Genomic DNA, 24,608 nt, shown 5'->3' with positions numbered 1-24,608 from the left:
TGAGCCTGTGGGCAGGGACTGTCCCTGTTGCTGAATTGTACTTTCCAAGCGCTTAGTCCAGTGCTCTGCACACAGTGAGCGCTCAATAAATACGATTGAATGAATGAATACAACAGAGTTGGTAGACACAATCCCTGCACACAATGAATTTACAGTTGTCTACAGGGATTAGTGGCTAGAACCCAGGCCTGGGAATCAGAAGGACCTGGATTCTAATCCCGGCTCTGCCACATGTTTGCTGCCTGACCTTGGGCAAGTCCCTTCTCTGTCCCTCAGTTACCTCATCTGTAAAATGGGGATGAGTGGGAACCCCCTGTGGGACAGGGACTGTGTCTGACCTAATTAACCTGTATCTATCCCAACTTTTATAACACTAAAAGTGCTAGTAAGCTCTTAACACTGTCCCTCAGTTACCTCATCTGTAAAATGGGGATAAGAGTGGGAACGCCCTGTGGGACAGGGACTGTGTCTGACCTAATTAACTTGTATCTATCCCAACTTTTATAACACTAAAAGTGCTAGGAAGCTCTTAACACTGTCCCTCAGTTACCTCATCTGTAAAATGGGGATAAGAGTGGGAACCCCCTGTGGGACAACGACTGTGTCTGACCTAATTAACCTGTATCTATCCCAACTTTTATAACACTAAAAGTGCTAGTAAGCTCTTAACAAGTATCATTATCATTATTATTATTAGAGCTCATCGTGGGCAGAAATGTCTGTTTTTATTTTATACTTTCCCAAGCACTTAGTACGGTGCTTTGCAGGCAGGAAGCACTCAATAAATATGATTGAATTAATAACAATGATAATGTCTGTCTTCCCCTCTAAGCTCATTGTGGGTAGGGAGTGTATCTGTTTATTGTCGAATTGCCCTCTCCCAAACGCTTAGTACAATAATTTGCACATAGTAAGCGCTCAATTAATGCAATTGAATGAATGATAATAATAATAATAATAATGGTATTTGTTAAGCACTTACTGTGTTTCAAGCACTGTTCTGAGCACTGGGGTAGATGCAGGGTAATCAGGTTGTCCCACATCCTCATCCCCATTTTACCCCTTCTGTACAATGGGGATTAAAACTGTGAGCCCCCCGTGGGACAACCTGATCGTCTTGTTACTTCCCCAGCGCTTAGAACAGTGCTTTGCACATAGTAAGCGCTTAACAAATACCATGATTATTATTATTATTATTATTATTATTATAGATGAGGCAACTTAGGCACAGAGAAGTTAAGTGACTTCCCCAAGGTCACACAGCAGACAAGTGGTGGAGCCAGGATTAGAATCCACAACCTCTGATTCCCAAGCCCAGGCTCTTTCCACTAATCCACGCTGCCTATATTATTATTATTATTATTATTATTATTATGTTCTCATGTTTATGGTGGAAGGAGTGACATTTTTGGTCTCATCCATCCCCAAACATGACTTTGTTTGCTCCAACAGGCCGAGTTTCTTCGGTTGTCCCTGGGATTCAAGTGCGACCGCTTCACCTTGGAGAAGAGGGTGAAAGTGGAGGAGCGATCCCGTGACCTGGCTGAGGAAAATCTGAAGAAGGAGATCACCAATTGCCTGCAGCTCCTCCAGGTTCGGCCCTCTGCTCCTTCCTCACTCAGTAAAGGATACAGTGAACGCTCAATAAATGCCATTTTTTTTTAATGGTATTTGTTAAGCGCTTACTATGTGCCAGGCACTCTACTAAGAGAAGCAGCATGGTTTAGTGGAAATAATAATAATAATAATAATAATGGCATTTATTCAGTGCTTACTATGTGCAAAGCACTGTTCTAAGCACCGGGGAGGTTACAAAATGATCAGGTTGTCCCACAGGGGGGCTCACAGTCTTAATCCCCCTTTTACAGATGAGGTAACTGAAGCACAGAGAAGTGAAGTGACTTGCCCAAAGTCACACAGGTGTCAAGGGGTGGAGCCGGGATTTGAACCCATGACCTCTGACTCGGTGGAAAGAGCCCGGGCTTTGGAGTCGGAGGTCGTGGGTTCGAATCCAGCTCCGCCACATGTCTGCTGTGTGACCTTGGGCAAGTCGCTTCACTTCTCGGAGCCTCAGTTTCCTCATCTGTAAAATGGGGATTAAAACTGTGAGCCCCACATGGGACAACTTGATCACCTTGTATCCCCCCCCAGCGCTTAGAACAGTGCTCTGCACATAGTAAGCACTTAATAAATGCCATTATTATTATTATTATTTATTTTTCCACTGAGCCACACTGCTTCTCATGGAAAGAGCCCGGGCTTGGGAGTCAGAGGATGTGGGTTCTAATTCCGGCTCCACCACTTGTCTGCTATGTGACCTTGGGCAAATCACTTAACTTCTCCGTTACCTCATCTGTAAAATGGGGATTAAGCCTGTGAGCCCCACGTGGGACAACCTGATGTCTTTGTATCTACCCCAGTGCTTAGAACGGTGCTTGGCACATAGTAAGTGCTTAACAAATTCCATCACCGTTATTATTATAATTATTATGATTAACTGGGGTAGTTATAGGGTGAACAGGTTGGACACAGTCCCTGTCCCATAGGGGCTCACAGTCTAAATCCCCATTATTTTTTTTATAGCGTTTATTAAGTGCTCACTATGTGCAAAGCACTGTTCTAAGTGCTGGGGAAGTTACAAGGTGATTAGGTTGTCCCACAAGGGGTTCACAGTCTTAATCCCCATTTTACAGCTGAGGTAACTGAGGCACAGAGAAGTGAAGTGACTTGCCCAAAGTCACACAGCTGACAGTTGGCGGAGCTGGGATTTGAACCCATGACCTCTGACTCAGTGGAAAGAACATGGGCTTTGGAGTCGGAGGCCGTGGGTTCGAATCCAGCTCCACCACATGTCTGCTGTGTGACCTTGGGCAAGTCGCTTCACTTCCCGGAGCCTCAGTTAGCCTCTGACTCCAGTCAGCCTCTGACTCCAAAGCCCGAGCTCTTTCTACTGAGCCACGCTGCTTCTCCAATAATAATGATGGCATTTATTTTATTTTATAATGGCATTTATTAAGCGATTACTATGTGCAAAGCACTGTTCTAAGCGCTGGGGAGGTTACAAGGTGATCAGGTTGTCCCACGGCGGGGGGGGGTGGGGGGGGCTCTCAGTCTTAATCCCCATTTTACAGCTGAGGTAACTGAGGCACAGAGAAGTTAAGTGACTTGCCCAAAGTCACACAGCTGACAGTTGGTGGAGCCGGGATTTGAACCCATGACCTGTGACTCCAAAACCTGTGCTCTTTCCACTGAGCCACGCTTCTTCTCCCATTAGACGAGGGAACTGAGGCGCAGGGAGGCATAGCGACTTGCCTGAGGTTACACAGCAGACAGGTGGCAGAGATGAGCCCACTGCTGGGTAGGGACTGTCTCTATATGTTGCCAATTTGTACTTCCCAAGCGCTTAGTACAGTGCTCTGCACATAGTAAGCGCTCAATAAATACGATTGATGATGATGATGATGATGATTAGAACCCAGGACCTTCTGGTTACCAGGCCCGGGCTCAATCCATTAGATTGACTGAGCTCATGGAAACCCACAGCGTCACAAAGCATCAGCCCCAGATGACGGCACGGAGAAATTCGTAGGGGGCAATGAAAGCATGGGTTCCTCTTTTTTTGCTCTACTCTCACCTTCCCGCCCCACTGCCGTCCCTATTTCAACTAACCCTACTGTTTAAATACAAACTCATCTATAGAGCCCACTCTTCTCCAACTTGTACTTCCCAAGCGCTTAGTACAGTGCTCTGCACACAGTAAGTGCTCAATAAATACGATTGATTGATCATCATCAATCGTATTTATTGAGCGCTTACTGTGTGCAGAGCACTGTACTAAGCGCTTGGGAAGTACAAATTGGCAACATCTAGAGACAGTCCCTACCCAACAGTGGGCTCACAGTCTAAAAGGGGGAGACAGAGAACAAAACCAAACATACTAACAAAAGAAAATAAATGGAATAGATATGTACAAGTAAAATAAATAAATAAATAGAGTAATAAATATGTACAAACATATATACAGGTGCTGTGGGGAAGGGAAGGAGGTAAGATGGGGGGGATGGAGGGGGGACGAGGGGGAGAGGAAGGAAGGGGCTGATTGATTGATTCTTCCCCTCATCCGTCAGTCGCTTTGGCGTCTGTCTCTCCCACTCATTCACTCATTCAATCGTATTTATTGAGCGCTTACTGTGTGCAGAGCACTGAACTAAGCGCTTGGGAAGTACAAGTTGGAGAAGAGTTGGCTCTCCTCTTCTCCAACTCCCTTCTGCACCGCTCTGACTTGCTCCTTCGTTCATCCTCCCTCCCATCCCCGCAGCACAGATCTATATATCTGTCGTTTATTTCTTTATCTATTTATTGCTATTAATGTCTGCCTCCCCCTCTAGACTGAGCTCACTGTGGGCAGGAATGTGTCTGTTGTTATATTGTACTCTCCCAAGCGTTTAGTACTGAGTTTTGCCCATAGTAAGCACTCAGTAGATATGATTAAATGAATAAATGATCTATCCGTGGTATTTATTGAGCACTTGCTATGTGCAGAGCACTGTACTGAGCGGTTGGGAGAGTACAGTGCAAAAGAATTAGAAGACAGGTCCCCTGCCCCTTAAAGAGCTTCTGGTCTAGAGGAGGAGACGGACATTCATATGAAGAAAGAAGTCGTTTATAATAATAATGATGATGGCATTTATTAAGTGCTTACTACATGCAAAGCACTGTTCTAAGCGCTGGGGAGGATACAAGGTGATCAGATTGTCCCACGCGGGGCTCACAAGTCTTCACCCCCATTTGACAGATGAGGGAACTGAGGCACAGAGAAGTTAAAAGTGACTTGCCCAGAGTCGCACAGCTGACAATTGGCAGAGCTGGATTTGAACCCGTGACCTCTGACTCCAAAGCCCGGGCTTTTTCCACTGAGCCACACTGCTTCTCTGTTTATAAAAGGTGCTGAGAGAAAGAAGCAGGATAGGGGATCCCAGCAGCTTGGATTAAGCACTTTCTGAGCGCTAAACACTGTGCTAGATGGTACTCTAATAATGACAACAATAATAATTATGGTATCTGTGAAGGGCTTACTACATGCCAACCACTGTTCTAAGCGCTGATGACTGTGAGCCCACTGTGGGCGGGGAATGTGTCTGTTTGGTTTTTCATTCATTCATTCAATCATATCTATTGAGCGCTGACTGTGCGCAGAACACTGTACTAAGCGCTTGGGAAAGTGCAATAAAACAATAAACCGTGAAATTCCCGGTCCACAACAAGCTGAGACAGCAATACAAATAAAGTTACAGAAAACTATGGAATGCTTCAAGCGCTTACTACAGTGCTTTGCACACAGCAGGCGCTCAATAAATGACTGTGAGCCCACTGTTGGGTAGGGACTGTCTCTTTATGTTGCCAACTTGTACTTCCCAAGCGCTTAGTACAGTGCTCTGCACACAGTAAGCGCTCAATAAATATAATTGATTGATTGACTGAATGAAGGTACTACGACTCCAAGTTCCCTGCCTTCAAGGAGCTTACAATTTAATTTCCCATGTCTGTTTGCCCCTAACGTCTAGGACAGAGGTGAAATTTAAGAATAAGCAGTCATTCATTCAATCATATTTATTAAGCACTTACTGTGTGCAGAGCACTGTATTAAGCGCTCCCTAGACAGATTCCCCTCTAGGCTGTATGAAACCTGTGGGCAGGGAACGTATCTACTTACTCTGTTATATTCTACTCCCCCAAGCCCTTAGTACAGTGCTCGGCCTACAGTAAGTGTTCGAGAGCCCACTGTTGGGTAGGGACCGTCTCTATATGTTGCCAACTTGTCCTTCCCAAGCGCTTAGTACAGTGCTCTGCACACAGTAAGTGCTCAATAAATGCGATTGATGAATACGATGGATTGATTTAATTGATAGTGGCTTGTAGTTCCCCACGAAGATAAAAATTTGGAGCTCCGAGTTTCTCACTTGGTTATCAGTCGATCAGTGGTATGTATGGGGCGTGTCCTCTGTGCAGGGCACTGTACTAAGCGCTTGGGGGAGTACAATCTGAAAGGGTTGATAGATCTACATAGATCTATTTTATTTTATTTTGTTAGTATGATTGGTTTTGTTCTCTGTCTCCCCCTTTTAGACTGTGAGCCCACTGTTGGGTAGGGACTGTCTCTATATGTTGCCAATTTGTACTTCCCAAGCGCTTAGTACAGTGCTCTGCACATAGTAAGCGCTCAATAAATACGATTGATGATGATGCTGATGATCTACACCTACCGCAGGAAGTCATTTGGGCTTCCTCAAGTTGCTAGATGCCACTGTTAGGGGGGTAGTTTGATTCTGAAGCGCTTAGTACAGTGCTTTGCACACAGTAAGTGCTCAATAAATACAACTGAATGGATTCTGAAGCAGTTTGGGAGATGGAGAGAGTGGGGTCAGGGTATCTAGGAGAAACACTGTTTTGACCCAGATTTCCACAAAGATGATGTCCTTATGACATCACTGCTCTGCGCAATATGAGATCATCACCTCGCTCCGGTCCTGGTATAACACATATCATCATCGTCATCATCAATTGTATTTATTGAGCGCTTACTATGTGCAGAGCACTGTACTAAGCGCTTGGGAAGTACAAATTGGCAACATATAGAGACAGTCCCTACCCAACAGTGGGCTCACAGTCTAAAAGGGGGAGACAGAGAACAAAACCAAACATACTAACAAAATAAAATAAATAGAATAGATATGTACAAGTAGAATAAATAAATAGAGTAATAAATATGTACAAACATATATACATATATACATATGACATCACCTGAGTCTGGGAAGCAGCGGACTTGGGAGTCAGAGGTCATGGGTTCTAATCCTGAATCCGCCACATGTCTAGTGCATGACCTTAGGCAAGTCACTTCACTTCTCTGTGCCTGTTTACCTCATCTGGAAAATGGGGATTAAGATTGTGAGCCCCAAGTGGGACAACCTGATTACCTTGTATCTATCACAGTGCTTGGCACATAATAAGCGCTTAACAAATACCATCATTATTATTCCAGCACTTAGAACAGTCCCCAGTGCTTATAATCAATCAATCAATCGTATTTATTGAGCGCTTACTGTGTGCAGAGCACTGTACTAAGCGCTTGGGAAGTACAAATCGGCAACACATAGAGACGGTCCCTACCCAACAGTGGGCTCACAGTCTAGAAGGGGGTGACAGAGAACAAAACAAAACATATTAACAAAATCAAATAAATAGAATAGATATGTACACATAAAATAAATAAATAAGTAGAGTAATAAATACGTATGAAGACATATACATAGAGCTTGGCACATAATAAGCGCTTAACAAATACCATCATTATTATTCCAGCGCTTAGAACAGTGCCCAGTGCTTATAATCAATCAATCGCATTTATTGAGCGCTTACTGTGTGCAGAGCACTGTACTAAGCGCTTGGGAAGTACAAATCGGCAACACATAGAGACGGTCCCTACCCAACAGTGGGCTCACAGTCTAGAAGGGGGTGACAGAGAACAAAACAAAACATATTAACAAAATAAAATAAATAGAATAGATATGTACACATAAAATAAATAAATAAATAGAGTGATAAATACGTACGAAGACATATACATAGAGCTTGGCACATAATAAGCGCTTAACAAATACCATCATTATTATTCCAGCGCTTAGAACAGTGCCCAGTGCTTAGAACAGTGCTTGGCACATACTAAGCGCTTAACAAATACCATCATCATCAATCCCTCCGATTTCTTGAAGGATGTCAGTTGTGGAGCTTAATCAATGGTATTTATCGAGTGCTTGGGGGAGTGCAATAAGGTTGCTAATTGCTGGAGGACAGATGACCTGACTTGATTTCCTTCTCTGACAGTCTTTAATTCCCCTGTGTGAAGATGATAACCAAGCCCAGGAAATCATTAAGAAGCTGGAAAAAAGCTTAAAGTTTCTCAGCCAGTACACCGCCAGAGTTTCCGGGAAGGCAGAGATGTTGGGAGCCATTAACCAGGTAAGTCCTCCTCGCGCGCTGATTCTGACGATGAAATATCAAAATAATTGTGGTACTAAACCTTAACTGGGCATGAAGGCCCTAGGGTTGATAAGAACAGTGCTTTGCGCGTAGTAAGCTCTTAATAAATGCCATCATTGTTGTTAGCAATAGGTCAGACAGAGCTTGCCCTACACGGGACTCATTCATTCATTCATTCAATCATATTTATTGAGCGCTTACCGTGTGCGGAGCACTGTACTAAGCGCTTGGGAAGTACAAGTTGGCAACATATAGAGACGGTCCTTACCCAACAACGGGCTCACAGACCGAAGTACTTCCCAAGCACTTAGTACAGTGCCCTGCACACAGTAAGCGCTCAATAAATACGATTGATTGATTGAAGGAGGGAGAGTGGGATTTTATAATAACAATAATGATGATGATGGTATTAAGCACTTACTATGTAAGTGAGAAGCAGCGTGGCTCAGTGGAAAGAGCCCGGGCTTTGGAGTCAGAGGTCATGGGTTCAAATCCAGGCTCCGCCACTTGTCAGCTGTGTGACCTTGGACAAGTCACTTAACTTCTCTGGGCCTCAGTTACCTCATCTGTAAAATGGGGATGAGGGCTGTGAGCCCCACATGGGACAACCTGATCACCTTGTAAATTCCCCAATGCTTAGAACAGTGCTCTGCACATAGTAACTGCTTAATAAATGCTATCATTATTATTATTATTATTATTATTATTATCATTACTATGTGCCAAGCACTGTTCTAAGCCCTGGGGTACATACAAGGTCATCAGGTAGTCCCACGTGGGGCTCACAATCTTAATCCCCATTTGACAGATGAGGGAACTGAGGCATGGAAGAAGTGAAGTGACTTGCCCAAAGTCACACAGCTGACAAGTGGCGGAATCAGGATTAGAATCCATGACCTCTGACTCCCAAGCCCGGGCTCTTTCCACTAAGCCACGCTGCTTCTAATTCCATCTCCTTTTAGAGAGGAGGAAACAGGCCCAGAGAGGTGGAGTGTCTTGCCCAAGGTCACACAGTGGTCAAGGGGCAGAGCTGGGACTAGAACTCGGGTCCTCTCACTCCCAGGCCCAAGTTCTTTCTACTAAGTTATGCTGCTTCCGAAACAGCATGGTCTATGAGAAGCAGCACGGTGTAGAGGATAGAGCACGACCTAGGAGTCCGAAAGTCATGGGTTCTAATCCTGTTTTGCCTCTTGCCTGCTGTGTGACCTTGGACAAGACGTTTGACTTTCCTTAGAGAAGCAGCGTGGCTCAGTGGAAAGATCCCAGTCTCTGGAGTCAGAGGTCATGGGATCAAATCCTGATTCTGCCAATTGTCGGCTGTGTGACTTTGGGCAAGTCACTTGACTTCTCTGTGCCTCCCTTCAAAGCCCTACTGAGAGCTCACCTCCTCCAGGAGGCCTTCCCACACTGAGCCCCCTTTTTCCTCTCCCCTTCCCCAACGCCCCCACCCTACCTCCTTCGCCTCCCCACAGCACCTGTATATAAGTTTGTACGTATTTATTAGTCAATCAATCAATCAATCGTATTTATTGTGTGCTTACTGTGTGCAGAGCACTGTACTAAGCACTTGGGAAGTACAAGTTGGCAACTTGTATTTTATTTATTTATTTATTTATTGTAGTCTTATTTGTATATATTTATTCTATTTATTTTATTTTAATATGTTTTGTTTTGTTGTCTGTCTCCCCCTTCTAGACTGTGAGCCCGCTGTTGGGTAGGGGCCGTCTCTATATGTTGCCAACTTGTACTTCCCAAACGCTTAGTACAGTGCTCTGCACACAGTAAGCGCTCAATAAATATGATTGAATGAATGAATTAATCTGTAAAATGGGGATTAAGACTGTGAGCCCCCCGTGGGACAACCTGATCACCTTGTAACCTCCCCAGTGCTTAGAACAGTGCTTTGCACATAGTAAGCGCTTAAGAAATGCCATCATTATCATTATTATTCCCTGGGCCTCAGTTACCTCATCTGTAATTTGGGGGTCGAGATAGCAAGCCTGACATGGGACAGGGCCTGTGCCCAACTTGATTTGCTTGTATCCACCCCAGTGCTTAGTACAATGCCTGGCACGTAGTAAGCGCTTAACAAATGCCATCATTATGAAGTGCTCAAAAGTCACAGAAAAGCACCTTGGTAGTGGATAGAGCTCAGGCCTGGGATTCAAGCGCCTAGTACAGTGCTCTGCACACAGTAAGCGCTCAATAAATATGATTGAATGATTGAATTCAAAAGATCATGGATTCTAATCCTGGCTCTGCCACTGGTCTGCTGTGTGGTCTTGGGCAAATCATTTCACTTCTCTGGGCCTCAGTTCACCCATCTGTAAAAATGGGGATTAAGACTGTCAGCCCCATCTAGGACAACCTGATAACCTTGCGTTTCCCCCAGTGCTTATTACAGTGCTTGGCACATAGTAAGCGCTTAACAAATACCGTCATTATTATTATTAATGTTAAAATGGGGATTGAGACTGTCAGCCCCCCGTGGGCCCATGGAGGGGGACAGGAACTGTGTCCAACCCAATGTGCTTGTATCCACTCTGGTACTTAATACAGTGCCGGGCTTATAGTAAGTGCTTAATAAATATCATAATAATTATTAATATTATTAATTATTAGTTCCAAGGGCATAGATGATGCAGAAGGGAGAGTGAGCTGGGGAAATGAGACTCGTCCAGGAGGCTCTCCATTCATTGATTCCACTGTATTGATTGAGTGCTTACTATGTGAAGAACTGTACTAAGCACTTGGCATCATCATCATCATCAATCATATTTATTGAGCGCTTACTATGTGCAGAGCACTGTACTAAGCACTTGGGAAGTACAAATTGGCAACATATAGAGACAGTCCCTACCCAACAGTGGGCTCACAGTCTAGTACGATAGAACAATAAACAGTCACATTCCCTGCCCACAACGAGCTTACAGTCTAGAGTAAGTCCTCATTCATTCATTTATTCATTCAATCGTATTTACTGAGCACTTACTGTGTGCAGAGCACTGTACTAAGTGCTTCATCCTCATTTTCCCTTCCTCTGCTCTGCACTGTCTAGGCACTTGGCTGTTTGCCCCTTTTAAGTACTTGGCTAATCATCCCAACCCCAGATCACTTACATCTGGATTTCTTCATTCATTCAGTCGTATTTATTGAGCGCTTACTGCGTGCAGTGCACTGCACTAAGCACTTGGGAAAGTACAATACAGCAATAAAGAGAGACAATCCCTGCCAACCGTAAGCTCACAGTCTAGTGAGCGGGGGAGACAGACATCGATACAAATAAACTTTCCCAAGGGCTGAGTTACGATGCTCTGCACAGAATAGGTGCTCAATAAATATGAATGAATGAAACAGACATCGATATAAATCAATAAAATGGGAGGTATATACCTAATTGCTGGGGAGAGGGGAGAAAAGGGAGCAAGTCAGGGGGATGCAGAAGGGAGTGGGAGATGAGGAAAGGTGGGGCTTTGAGTCTGGGAAGGCTTTTTGGTATCCTTATAGTCGACTAGTTTCCCTATCTAATAATGATAATAATAATAATAATAATAATGATAGCATTTATTAAGCGCTTACTATGTGCAAAGCACTGTTCTAAGCGCTGGGGAGGTTACAAGGTGATGAGGTTGTCCCACGGGGGGGCTCACAGTTTTAACCCCCATTTTACAGATGAGGGAACTGAGGCCCAGAGAAGTTAAGTGACTTGCCCAAAGTCACACAGCTGACAAGTGACGGAGCCGGGATACGAACCCATGACCTCTGACTCCAGAGCCCGTGCCCTTTCCACGGAGCCACGCTGCTTCTCTACAAAATGATGGCATTTTGTTTAGAGCTTACTATGTGCCGAGCACTGTTCTAAGCAACCTGATCACCTTGTAACCTCCCCAGCGCTTAGAACAGTGCTCGGCACATAGTAAGCTCTTAATAAATGCCATTATTATTATTAATACTAAGGTCACTGAAGATCCTGGAGATGTACTTGTACTTGTAGGATGTACCTTGTACTTCCCAAGCGCTTAGTACAGTGCTCTGCCACAGTAAGCGCTCAATAAATATGACTGAATGAATGAACTGAATGAATCCAATTTGTACTTCCCAAGCGCTTAGTACAGTGCTCTGCACACAGTAAGCGCTCAATAAATATGATTGATGAATACAAGGGAATCCGGTTGTCCCACATTGGGCTCACAGTCTTCATCCCCATTTTACAGATGGAGTAACCGAGGAACAGAGAAGTGAAGTGACTTGCCCAAAGTCACACAGCCGACGAGTGGAGGAGCCTGGATTAGAACCCACGACCTCTGATTCCCAAACCCGGGCTCTTTCCACTAAGCCACACTGCTTCTTATCTGTCTTTAGCGTAGGAGTCAGAAGGACCTTTTAGACTTTCTTTTAGACTGTGAGCCCACTGTTGGGTAGGGACTGTCTCTATATGTTGCCAACTTGTACTTCCCAAGCGCTTAGTACAGTGCTCTGCACACAGTAAGCGCTCAATAAATACGATTGATGATGATGATGACCTGGATTCTAATCCCTGCTCTGCTCTGGGCTGCTGTGTGAGCTTGGGCAAGTCGCTTTGCTTCTCCGGGCCTCAGTTCCCTCATCCGTAGAATGGGGATTAAGGCTGTGAGCCCCATGGGAGACAGGGACTCTGTCCAACCCGATTAGCTTGAACCTACCCCAGAGCTTAGAACAGTGCCTGCCACGTAGTAAGCGCTTAATCAATCAATCAACCGTATTTATTGAGCGCTTACTGTGTGCAGAGCACTGTACTAAGCGCTTGGGAGGTACAAGTTGGCAACATATAGAGACAGTCCCTACCCAACAGTGGGCTTAACAAATACCACAATTATTATTATTATCATTCTAATGTCGGTCTCCCCTGGCCGTAGACCATAAGCTCTTTGTGAGCGGCGATTATGTCTCCCATCTCCCCACTCTGCCACGTGTCCGCTGTGGGACCTTGGGCCAGTCACTTTTCATTCATTCATTCATTCATTCATTCAATCGTATTTATTGAGCGCTTACTGTGTGCAGAGCACTGTACTAAGCGCTTGGGAAATACAAGTTGGCAACATACAGAGATGGTCCCTACCCAACTGTGGGCTCACAGTCTAGAAGGGGGTGACAGAGAACAAAACAAAACATATTAACAGAATAAAATAAATAGAATAAATATGTACAAATAAAACAAATATTTACTTCACTTCTCTGGGCCTCAGTTCCCTCATCTGTACAATAATAATAATAATAATGATGGTATTTATTAAGCACTTACTATGTGCAAAGCACTGTTCTAAGCGCTGGAGGGGAATACAAGGTGATCAGGTTCTCCCACAGGGGGCTCACAGTCTTAATCCCCATTTTACAGATGAGGGAACTGAGGCTCAGAGAAGTTAAGTGACTTGCCCAAGGTCACACAGCAGACATGTGGCGGAGCTGGGATTCGAACCCATGACCTCTGACTCCAAAGCCCGGGCTCTTTCCAGTGAGCCATGCTGCTTCTCATATGGGGATGAAGACTTTGAGCCCCATATGGGACAGAGACTGTGTCCAACCTGTTTAACTGTATATGTAACTGTATATAACTGTATACCTGTATATATGTTTGTACGTATTTATTACTCTATTTATTTTACTTGTACATATCTATTCTATTTATTTTATTTTGTTAATATGTTTTGTTTTGTTGTCTGTCTCCCCCTTCTAGACTGTGAGCCCGCTGTTGGGTAGGGACCATCTCTATATGTTGCCAACTTGTACTTCCCAAGCGCTTAGTACAGTGCTCTGCACACAGTAAGCGCTCAATAAATACGATTGATTGATTGATTGATTTAACCGGATCTACCCCATTCTTAGAACAGCGCTGGGCACATAGTAAGTGCTTAACAGAGAAACAGCATGGCTTAGAACAGTGCTTTGCACATAGTCACATGTCTGCCACGTGTCTGCTGTGCGACCTTGGGCAAGTCACTTCACTTCTCTGAGCCTCAGTTCCCTCATCTGCACAATGGGGATGATGACTGTGAGCCCCACGTGGGACAACCTGATCACCTTGTATCCCCCCCAGCGCTTAGAACAGTGCTCTGCACATAGTAAGCGCTTAACAAATGCCCTCATTATTATTATAGTAAGCGCTTGGCTCAGTGGAAAGAGCCCGGGCTTTGGAGTCAGAGGTCATCGGTTCAATTCCCGGCTCCGCCACTTGTCAGCTGTGTGACTTTGGGCGTGTCACTTCACTTCTCTGGGCCTCAGTTCCCTCATCTGTAAAATGGGGATTAAGACTGGGAGCCCCCCGTGGGACAACCTGATCACCTTGTATCCCCCCTAGTGCTTAGAACAGTGCTTGGCACATAGTAAGCGCTTAACAAATGCCATCATTATTATTATAATAAGCGCTTAACGAATGCCATGGGAAGCAGCGTGGCTCAGTGGAAAGAGCGCGGGCTTGGGAGTCAGAGGTTATGGGTTCGAATTCCGGCTCCACCACTTGTCAGCTGTGTGACCTTGGGTAAGCCGCTTAACTTCTCTGTGCCTCAGTTCCCTCATCTGTACAATGGGGATTAAAATTGTGAGCCCCACGTGGGGCAACCTGATCACCTTGTATCCTCCCCAGCGCTTAGAACAGAGCTTTGCACATAGTAAGCGCTTAACAAATACCATCATTATTATTATGATCATTATTATTAAGTACCACAATTATTGTTCTCAGTCTCCTCCCGCCGTAGGTGGGAAATTCTTTGTGGACAGGGATGGTCTCCTAAGTGTACTCTCCCGAGGGCTTAGCCTAGTGCCGTGCGCTCAGTAGGGTGTCCAGGACGGGATAACCGATGGGTCGGTGGATGAATTTGTTCCCGCCAGGAAAGTCGAACGAGTAAAGCGGTGGAGGTGATGATTCAACATGTGGAGAACCTGAAGCGGATGTACGCCAAGGAGCACGCCGAGCTGGAGGAGCTCAAGCAGGTTCTCATCCGCAACGAAAGATCCTTCGGCGCCCTCGAGGACGATGGTAAGACCCCACTGGGTCCCGGGCTTGGGACTCGGAGGTCACGAGTTCTAATCCCACTCCGCCGCTGGTCAGCTGGGTGACTTTGGGCAAGTCGCTTCACTCCTCTGGGCCTCAGTTCCCTCATCTGTAAAATGGGGATGAAGACTGTGAGCCCCACGTGGGCCAACTTGATCACCTTCTATTCCCCCCCCCCCCCCGCCCCCCGTGCTTATTATTATTATTATTATTATTATTATTATTATTATCTGTCATGTTTCTGTTATTTTTCCCCCCTAGATGACTGTCAAACCAAAAAGCGTTCCGCTTCTCTGAATTCCAAGGTAACTATTGCTTTTCAATTCACTTTGATGTTGTCCATTATATTGTTGTAGTGTCCTCGGCCAAGGGCTTCATTCATTCATTCATTCATGCAATCGTATTTATTGGGCGCTTACTGTGTGCAAAGCACCGGACTATGAGCTTGGCTCAGTGGAAAGAGCGTGGGCTTGGGAGTCAGGGGTCATGGGTTCTAATCCCGGCTCCGCCGCTTGTCAGCTGTGTGACTTTGGGCAAGTCACTCAACTTCTCTGTGCCTGTTACCTCAACTGTAAAATGGGGATGAAGACTGTGAGCCCCACATGGGACAACCTGATCACCTTGTATCCACCTCAGCGCTTAGAACAGTGCTTTGCACACAGTAAGTGCTTAATAAATACCCTCATCATTACTGAGGGTGTTAAGCATTGAGGTAGATAAAAGATAATCATAGCAGATATAGTCCCTGTCCCACGCGGGGCTCACAGTTCAAATAGGAGGAGGGTGGAATAATAATAATAAGAGCTTACTATATGCCAAGCACGGTTCTAAGCGCTTTGGAGGTTACAAGATAATCAGGTTGTCCCACGTGGGGCTCGCAGTCTTCACCCCCATTTTACAGACGAGGTAACTGAGGCACAGAGAAGTGAAGTGACTTGCCCAAAGTCACAGAGCTGACAAGTGGCAGAGCCGGGATTTGAACCCATGACCCCTGACTCCCAAGCCCGGGCTCTTTCCGCTGAGCCACGCTGCTTCCCAGGAATAGCTCCGGTATATTGTACTTTCCAAGCACTTAGTACAGTGCTCTGCGCATACAGTGCTCAGTGGATACCACTGATGATCTGTGGTCTCTAGACTGTGAGCCCCATGTTGGGTAGGGACCGTCTCTATGTGTTGCCGACTTGTACTTCCCAAGCGCTTAGTACAGTGCTCTGCACACAGTAAGCGCTCAATAAATACGATCGATTGATTGATCGTATTTATCCCCCGGGCCTGGAATGCCCTGCTCCCTCTACCCATCCGCCAAGCTAGCTCTCTTCCGCCCTTCAAGGCCCTGCTGAGAGCTCACCTCCTCCAGGAGGCCTTCCCAGACTGAGCCCCTTCTTTCCTCTCCCCTCGTCCCCCTCTCCATCCCCCCGTCTTACCTCCTTCCCTTCCCCACAGCACCTGTATATATGTATATATGGTTGTACATATTTATTACTCTATTTATTTATTTATTTATTTATTTATTTTACTTGTACATTTCTATCCTACTTATTTTATTTTGTTGGTATGTTTGGTTCTGTTCTCTGTCTCCCCCTTTTAGACTGTGAGCCCACTGTTGGGTAGGGACTGTCTCTATGTGATGCCAATTTGTACTTCCCAAGCGCTTAGTACAGTGCTCTGCACATAGTAAGCGCTCAATAAATACGATTGATTGATTGATTGATTGATTGATATGGTATGGAATGCTTACTGTGTGTAAAACACTGTATTAAGCACTGAGGAGGAATATAAGGGATAAAGGTCTCTGGGCTGTTAGCTTCTGCGGGGCGAGGATTGCATCTACTAACTCTGTAGTGTATTCTCAGCGCTTAGTACAGTGCTCTGCACAAAGTAGGTGCTCAAGAAATGATTGACTGGGCTTCGGTGGGCTCTGGGTGTAGAAGGGGCCTGGGGAAATATAAAGGGGGCCTCAGGGAGGCAGCACGGCCTGGGATCCCTAGCGCTTAGTACAGTGCTCTGCACACAGTAAGTGCTCACTGAGTACGATTGATTGATTGATTACCTCAAACATTAAAGACATTTTGTTTTGTTGTCCGTCTCCCTCTTCCCCACAGCACCCGTATATATGTTGGTACGGATTAGAGAAGCAGCGTGGCTCAGTGGAAAGAGCCCGGGCTTTGGAGTTAGAGGTCATGGGTACGAATCCCGGCTCTGCCAATTGTCAGCTGTGTGACTTTGGGCAAGTCACTTCACTTCTCTGGGCCTCAGTTAACCTCATCTGTAAAATGGGGATTAAGACTGTGAGCTCCACATGGGACAACCTGATCACCTTGTAACCTCCCCAGCGCTTAGAACAGTGCTTTGCACATAGTAAGCGCTTAATAAATGCTATCATCATTATTATTATATTTGTTACTCTATTTATTTTACTTGTACATATCTATTCTATTTATTTTACTTTGTTAATATGTTTTGTTTTGTTGTCTGTCTCCCCCTTCTAGACTGTGAGCCCGCTGTTGGGTAGGGACCGTCTCTCTATGTTGCCAATTTGTACTTCCCAAGCGCTTAGTCCAGTGCCCTGCACACAGTAAGCGCTCAATAAATACGATTGATTGATTGATCCAGAAGGTCATGGGTTCTAATCCGGCTCTGCCACTGGTCTGCTGCGTGGCCTTGGGCGAGTCACTTCACTTCTCCGGGCCTCAGTTCCCTCATCTGCAAAATGGGGATGGACACTGCGAGCCCCCCCGTGGGGCAGGGACTGTGTCCAACCTGATTTGCTCGTGTCCATCCCAGTGCTTAATACAGTGCCTGGCACATAGTAAGTGCCTAATAAATACCACAATTATCATTATTACTATGCTGGGACAAGAGTAACTTGCTGAGCCCAACTGGGCTAAATGTATTTTTGATTTATTCTCCTCCGGGTGTCCTTCTGACGATAGGCAGAGGAATCACTCACAGGAGTACATAAATGCCAGAGACCCGGAATAAAAGATAACCCAGAGAAGCGTACCCATTCTCTCTGAGGCCTCACTATATCCCCCCGTCTTTTAACAGGACAATAGTGACGACGATGGGATTGAGTCCTTAGCACGAGTTAAACGTGGGCAGGCCGGATAGCAAAATAAGCTGTTCTGACTCTGTCCCTGTACCACACGGAGCTCACCTGGGACTCAGAAGGACCTGGGTTCTAATCCCGGCGCCACCACCTGTCTGCTGCGTGACCTTGGGGAAGTCAATCAATCCATCAATTGTATTTATTGAGCGCTTAATGTGTGCAGAGCACTGGACTAAGCGCTTGGGAAGTACAAGTGGGCAACACATAGAGACAAGTCACTAGAAGCAGCGTGGCTCAGTGGAAATCAATCAATCAATCGTATTTATTGAGCGCTTACTGTGTGCAGAGCACTGGACTAAGCACTTGGGAGGTACAAGTGGGCAACACATAGAGACAAGTCACTAGAAGCAGCGTGGCTCAGTGGAAATCAATCAATCAATCGTATTTATTGAGCGCTTACTGTGTGCAGAGCACTGGACTAAGCGCTTGGGAAGTACAAGTCGGCAACACCTAGAGACAGTCCCTACCCAACGGCGGGCTCGCAGTCTTGTAGCCGCCATCTACCGCCCTCCCGGCCCCACTTCCAACTTCTTTAACGACTTTGACCCCTTCCTCACCTTCCTTCTCTCCTTCTCCATGCCCACTCTGATCCTCGGAGACTTCAATATCCACATGGATATCCCTAACGACTCCTCTGCCGCCCGCCTTCTATCTCTCCTTGACGCTGCCAACCTCTTCCTCCACCCCACCTCGCCCACTCACCAACTTGGTCATACCCTCGACCTCATCATCTCCTACCGCTGCACTGTGTCCACCCTCACCAACTCTGAAATCCCTCTCTCTGATCATAATCTTCTCACCTGCCTCCTCACTCACACTCCTTTCCCCTGTAAATCCGTATTACTCCCTCACAGAGATCTCCGCTCTCTGGACCCCACCCATCTTTCGGAGCGCCTCACACCCCACCTCGCCGCCCTCTCCTCTCTACCCAGTCTTGATGATCAGATTACTGCTCTCAACTCTACCCTTTCTACTCAGCTAGACTCGCTCGCTCCCCTTTCCCTTCGCCGCTCTCGCACCACTAACCCACAGCCCTGGATCACTGCCACCGTCCGCCTCCTTCGCTCTTATGCTCGAGCTGCCGAACGCTGCTGGCGAAAGTCTAAACACCATGCCAACCTCGTTCACTTCAAGTTTATCCTTTCCTGCCTTAACTCAGCCCTCTCTTCTGCCAGACAAAACTATTTCTCCTCCCTTATTGACACCCATGCCCATCACCCCCGCCAGCTCTTCCGTACATTCAACTCCCTTCTCAGGCCCCCGGTTCCTCCCCCTCCTCCTTCCCTCACCCCCAATGATCTGGCCTCCTACTTCATTAACAAAATTAAATCCATCAGGTCCGACCTCCCCAAAGTCTCTTCCCCCCCTTTCTCCATCCCCCCGGCTCTCAACACTCTCTGCTACTCTCCCATCCTTCCCAGCGGTATCCTCAGAGGAACTCTCCTCCCTCCTCTCAAGTGCTACTCCGGCCACCTGTGCTTCTGACCCCATTCCCTCTCATCTTATGAAATCTCTCGCTCCATCCCTTCTCCCCTCCTTAACTTCCATCTTCAACCGCTCACTCTCCACTGGTTCCTTCCCCTCTGCCTTCAAACATGCCCATGTCTCTCCCATCCTAAAAATACCCTCTCTTGACCCCACCTCACCTTCTAGTTATTGTCCCATATCCCTCCTACCATTCCTTTCCAAACTCCTTGAACGAGTTGTCTACACGCGCTGCCTAGAATTCCTCAACACCAACTCTCTCCTCGACCCCCTCCAGGCTTCCGTCCCCTTCATTCCACGGAAACTGCCCTCTCAAAGGTCACCAATGACCTCCTGCTTGCCAAATCCAACGGCTCATACTCTGTCCTAATCCTCCTCGACCTCTCAGCTGCCTTTGACACTGTGCACCACCCCCTTCTCCTCAACACGCTATCTGACCTTGGCTTCACAGACTCCGTCCTCTCCTGGTTCTCCTCTTATCTCTCCGGTCGTTCTTTCTCAGTCTCTTTTGCAGGTTCCTCCTCCCCCTCCCATCCTCTTACTGTGGGGGTTCCCCAAGGTTCAGTGCTTGGTCCCCTTCTGTTCTCAATCTACACTCACTCCCTTGGTGACCTCATTCGCTCCCACGGCTTCAACTATCATCTCTACGCTGATGACACCCAGATCTCCATCTCTGCCCCTGCTCTCTCCCCCTCCCTCCAGGCTCGCATCTCCTCCTGCCTTCAGGACATCTCCATCTGGATGTCCGCCCGCCACCTAAAGCTCAACATGTCGAAGACTGAGCCCCTTGTCTTCCCTCCCAAACCTTGTCCTCTCCCTGACTTTCCCATCTCTGTTGACGGCACTACCATCCTTCCCGTCTCACAAGCCCGCAACCTCGGTGTCATCCTCGACTCCGCTCTCTCATTCACCCCTCACATCCAAGCCGTCACCAAAACCTGCCGGTCTCAGCTCCGCAACATTGCCAAGGTCCACCCTTTCCTCTCCATCCAAACCGCTACCCTGCTCATTCAAGCTCTCATCCTATCCCGTCTGGACTACTGCACCAGCCTTCTCTCTGATCTCCTATCCTCGTGTCTCTCTCCACTTCAATCCATATGTCATGCTGCTGCCTGGATTATCTTTGTCCAGAAACGCTCTGGACATATTACTCCCCTCCTCAAAAATCTCCAGTGGCTACCAATCAATCTGCGCATCAGGCAGAAACTCCTCACCCTGGGCTTCCAGGCTGTCCATCCCCTCGCCCCCTCCTACCTCACCTCCCTTCTCTCCTTCTACTGCCCAGCCCGCAACCTCCGCTCCTCCACTGCTAATCTCCTCACCGTACCTCGTTCTCGCCTGTCCCGCCGTCGACCCCCGGCCCACGTCATCCCCCGGGCCTGGAATGCCCTCCCTCTGCCCCTCCGCCAAGCTAGCTCTCTTCCTCCCTACAAGGCCCTGCTGAGAGCTCACCTCCTCCAGGAGGCCTTCCCAGACTGAGTCCCTTCGTTCCTCTCCCCCTCGTCCCCCTCTCCATCCCCCCATCTTACCTCCTTCCCTTCCCCACAGCACCTGTATATATGTATATATGGTTGTACATATTTATTACTCTATTTATTTATTTATTTATTTATTTTACTTGTACATTTCTATCCTATTTATTTTATTCTGTTGGTATGTTTGGTTCTGTTCTCTGTCTCCCCCTTTTAGACTGTGAGCCCACTGTTGGGTAGGGACTGTCTCTATATGTTGCCAATTTGTACTTCCCAAGCGCTTAGTACAGTGCTCTGCACATAGTAAGCGCTCAATAAATATGATTGATTGATTGATTGATAGAAGGGGGAGACAGAGAACAAAACCAAACATACTAACAAAATAAAATAAATAGAATAGATATGTACAAGTAAGATAAATAAATAAATAGAGTAATAAATATGTACAAACATATATACATATATACAGGTGCTGTGGGGAAAGGAAGGGGGTAAGATGGGGGGGATGGAGAGGGGGACGAGGGGGAGAGGAAGGAAGGGGCTCAGTGTGGGAAGGCCTCCTGGAGGAGGGGAGCTCTCAGTAGGAAAGAGCCCGGGCTTGGGAGTCGGAGGTCATAGGTTCAAATCCCGGCTCCGCCACTTGTCAGCTGTGTGACTTTGGGCAAGTCACTTCACTTCTCTGGGCCTCAGTTCCCTCATCTGTAAAATAGGGGTGAAGACTGCGAGCCCCTCGTGGGACAACCTGATCACCTTGTAACCTCCCCAGTGCTTAAAAAAAGTGTTTTGAACATACTAAGCACTTAGTAAATGCCATTATTATTCTTCTTATTTTATACCTGTTATTTTGCATTAGTTTGAATTGTTCTATTGCCCTCTCCCAAGTGTTTAGTACAGTGCTCTGCACACAGTAAGTGCTCAGTAAATAAGAATGCCTGCCCAGCTGCCCCAGCTCTCGGCAAGGCTTGAGAAGCAGTGTGGCCTAGTGGATAGGACCCAGGCCTGGGAATCAGAAGGACCTGGGTTCTAATCTGGACACTGCCGCTTGTCTGCTACTGAGTGACCTTGGGCAAGTCATTTTGCTTCTCTGTGCTTCAGTTCCCTCATCTGTAAAATGGGGGTTAAGACTGTGAGCCCCACGTGGGACAGGGACTGTGTCCAACCCGATTTGCTTGTATCCACCACATAGTGAGTGCTTAACAAATGCCACAGTTATTATTATATTATTATAATGTTATTATAATTATTATATTATTATATATGTCGCCAACTTGTACTTCCCAAGCGCTTAGTACAGTGTTCTGCACCCAGTAAGCGCTCAATGATGATGATGATGATGATGGCATTTGTTAAGCGCTTACTACGTGCAGAGCACTGTTCTAAGCGCTGAATAATAATGATGATGGCATTTGTTAAGCGCTTACTACGTGCAGAGCACTGTTCTAAGCACTGAATAATAATAATAATGGCATTTATTAAGCGCTTACTATGTGCAAAGCACTGTTCTAAGCGCTGGGGGGGATACAAGGTGATCAGGTTGTCCCACATGGGGGCTCACAGTCTTAATCCCCATTTTACAGATGAGGTAACTGAGGCTCAGAGAAGTTAAGTGACTTGCCCAGGGTCACACAGCAGACGTGTGGCGGAGCCGGGATTCGAACCCATGATCTCTGACTCCAAAGCTCGTGCTCTTTCCACTGAGCCATGCTGACTTGCTCAATAAATACGATTGATATTATTAATTTAATAGATATATAGTAACATAATGCTCTGCACCCAGTAAGCGCTCAATAAATATGATTGATTGATTGATTACTCTATTTTACTTGTACATATCTATTCTATTTATTTTATTTTGTTAGTATGTTTGGTTTTGTTCTCTGTCTCCCCCTTCTAGACTGTGAGCACACTGTTGGGTAGGGACTGTCTCTATATGTTGCCAACTTGTACTTCCCAAGCGCTTAGTACAGTGCTCTGCACACAGTAAGCGCTCAACAAATACAATTGATTGATTGATTGATGTAACATATTATGTAACATGTTACATAATAATAATAATATATATATTCTTCTCCAATAATATATTACTATTAGAGAAGCAGCATGGCTCAGTGGAAAGAGCCCGGGCTTGGGAGCCAGAGGTCATGGGTTCTAATTCCAGCTCTGCCACTTGTCAGCTGTGTGACTTTGGGCAAGTCACTTCACTTCTCTGGGCCTCGGTTACCTCATCTGTAAAATGGGGTTTAAGACTGTGAGCCCCACGTGAAACAACCCGATCACCTTGTATACCCCCCAGCGCTTAGAACAGTGCTTTGCACATAGTAAGCGCTTAACAAATGCCATCATTATTATCATTATTAGTATTAGTATTGTTATCATCAGGGTGCTTGACACAGTCAGCACTTGAGAAATCAAGTCCATAACTGAATGGAAAACCTGAGCCTGTTTTTTGCCCTTACAGCCCGCGTCTCTCCGAAGAGTTAGCATCGCCACCTTGCCTCGGAACATCGGGAATACCGGAGCTGGCCTGGGATTGGTAAGTCATCGTTCCCGGCGGGAGATCCATCCTTCGAACGGCCGACTGGTTTAGAAGGAAACGGGACTAATATGCTCGCTCTTCTTTAAAGGCACAATTACCTCTAATGTCCGGACTGGAAAAAAATGAGCGGTTCAATAGGAGGTCAAGCAGTTGGTAAGCTCAAGATTTTCCGCGGCTGTTGTTTGGGAATTTATAACATCCATCGTTTCAACATTTGATATTCGTGAGAGAAGCAGCATGGCTTAGTGGAAAGAGCATGGAATTTATAACATCCATCGTTTCAACATTTGATATTCGTGAGAGAAGCAGCATGGCTTAGTGGAAAGAGCATGGGCTTGGGAGTCAGAGGTCATGGGTTCTAATCATCATCATCATCATCATCAATTGCATTTATTGAGCGCTTACTATGTGCAGAGCACTGTACTAAGCGCTTGGGAAGTACAAATTGGCAACATATAGAGACAGTCCCTACCCAACAGTGGGCTCACAGTCTAAAAGGGGGAGACAGAGACCAAACATACTAACAAAATAAAATAAATAGAATAGATATGTACAAATAAATTAAATAAATAAATAAATAGAGTAAAAAAATATGTACAAACATATATACATATATACAGGTGCTGTGGGGAAGGGAGGGAGGTAAGATGGGGGGATGGAGAGGGGGACAAGGGGGAGAGGAAGGAAGGGGCTCAGTGTGGGAAGGCCTCCTGGAGGAGGTGAGCTCTCAGTAGGGCCTTGAAGGGAGTAAGAGAGCTAGCTCGGCTGATGGGCGGAGGGATTGGGGGCATTCCAGGCCCGGGGGAGGACGTGGGCCGGGGGTCGACGGCGGGACGGGCGAGAACGAGGCCTAACGGTGAGGAGATTAGCGGCAGAGGAGCGGAGGGTGCGCGCTGGGCTGGAGAAGGAGAGAAGGGAGGTGAGGTAGGAGGGGGCGAG

The 24,608-nt window shown here is 46.4% G+C and overlaps 1 protein-coding gene across 1 annotated transcript in view; it reads left to right on the top strand.

Moving 5' to 3' along the window:
* Positions 1-24,608, top strand: part of IRAG2 (inositol 1,4,5-triphosphate receptor associated 2) — a 224,946-nt gene that overhangs the window by 184,736 nt on the left and 15,602 nt on the right. Inside the window, exons 27-32 of the mRNA XM_038771719.1 lie at positions 1,453-1,593; positions 7,885-8,019; positions 14,905-15,052; positions 15,329-15,372; positions 23,592-23,666; positions 23,758-23,822. Coding sequence (XP_038627647.1) covers positions 1,453-1,593; positions 7,885-8,019; positions 14,905-15,052; positions 15,329-15,372; positions 23,592-23,666; positions 23,758-23,822 — 608 coding nt within the window. The remainder of the gene's footprint in view (positions 1-1,452; positions 1,594-7,884; positions 8,020-14,904; positions 15,053-15,328; positions 15,373-23,591; positions 23,667-23,757; positions 23,823-24,608) is intronic.

The sequence above is a fragment of the Tachyglossus aculeatus genome, chromosome 2 (genome assembly GCF_015852505.1).
Source record: "Tachyglossus aculeatus isolate mTacAcu1 chromosome 2, mTacAcu1.pri, whole genome shotgun sequence".
Classification (NCBI taxonomy): domain Eukaryota; kingdom Metazoa; phylum Chordata; class Mammalia; order Monotremata; family Tachyglossidae; genus Tachyglossus; species Tachyglossus aculeatus.
This window is presented reverse-complemented; position numbering and strand designations above follow the sequence as displayed.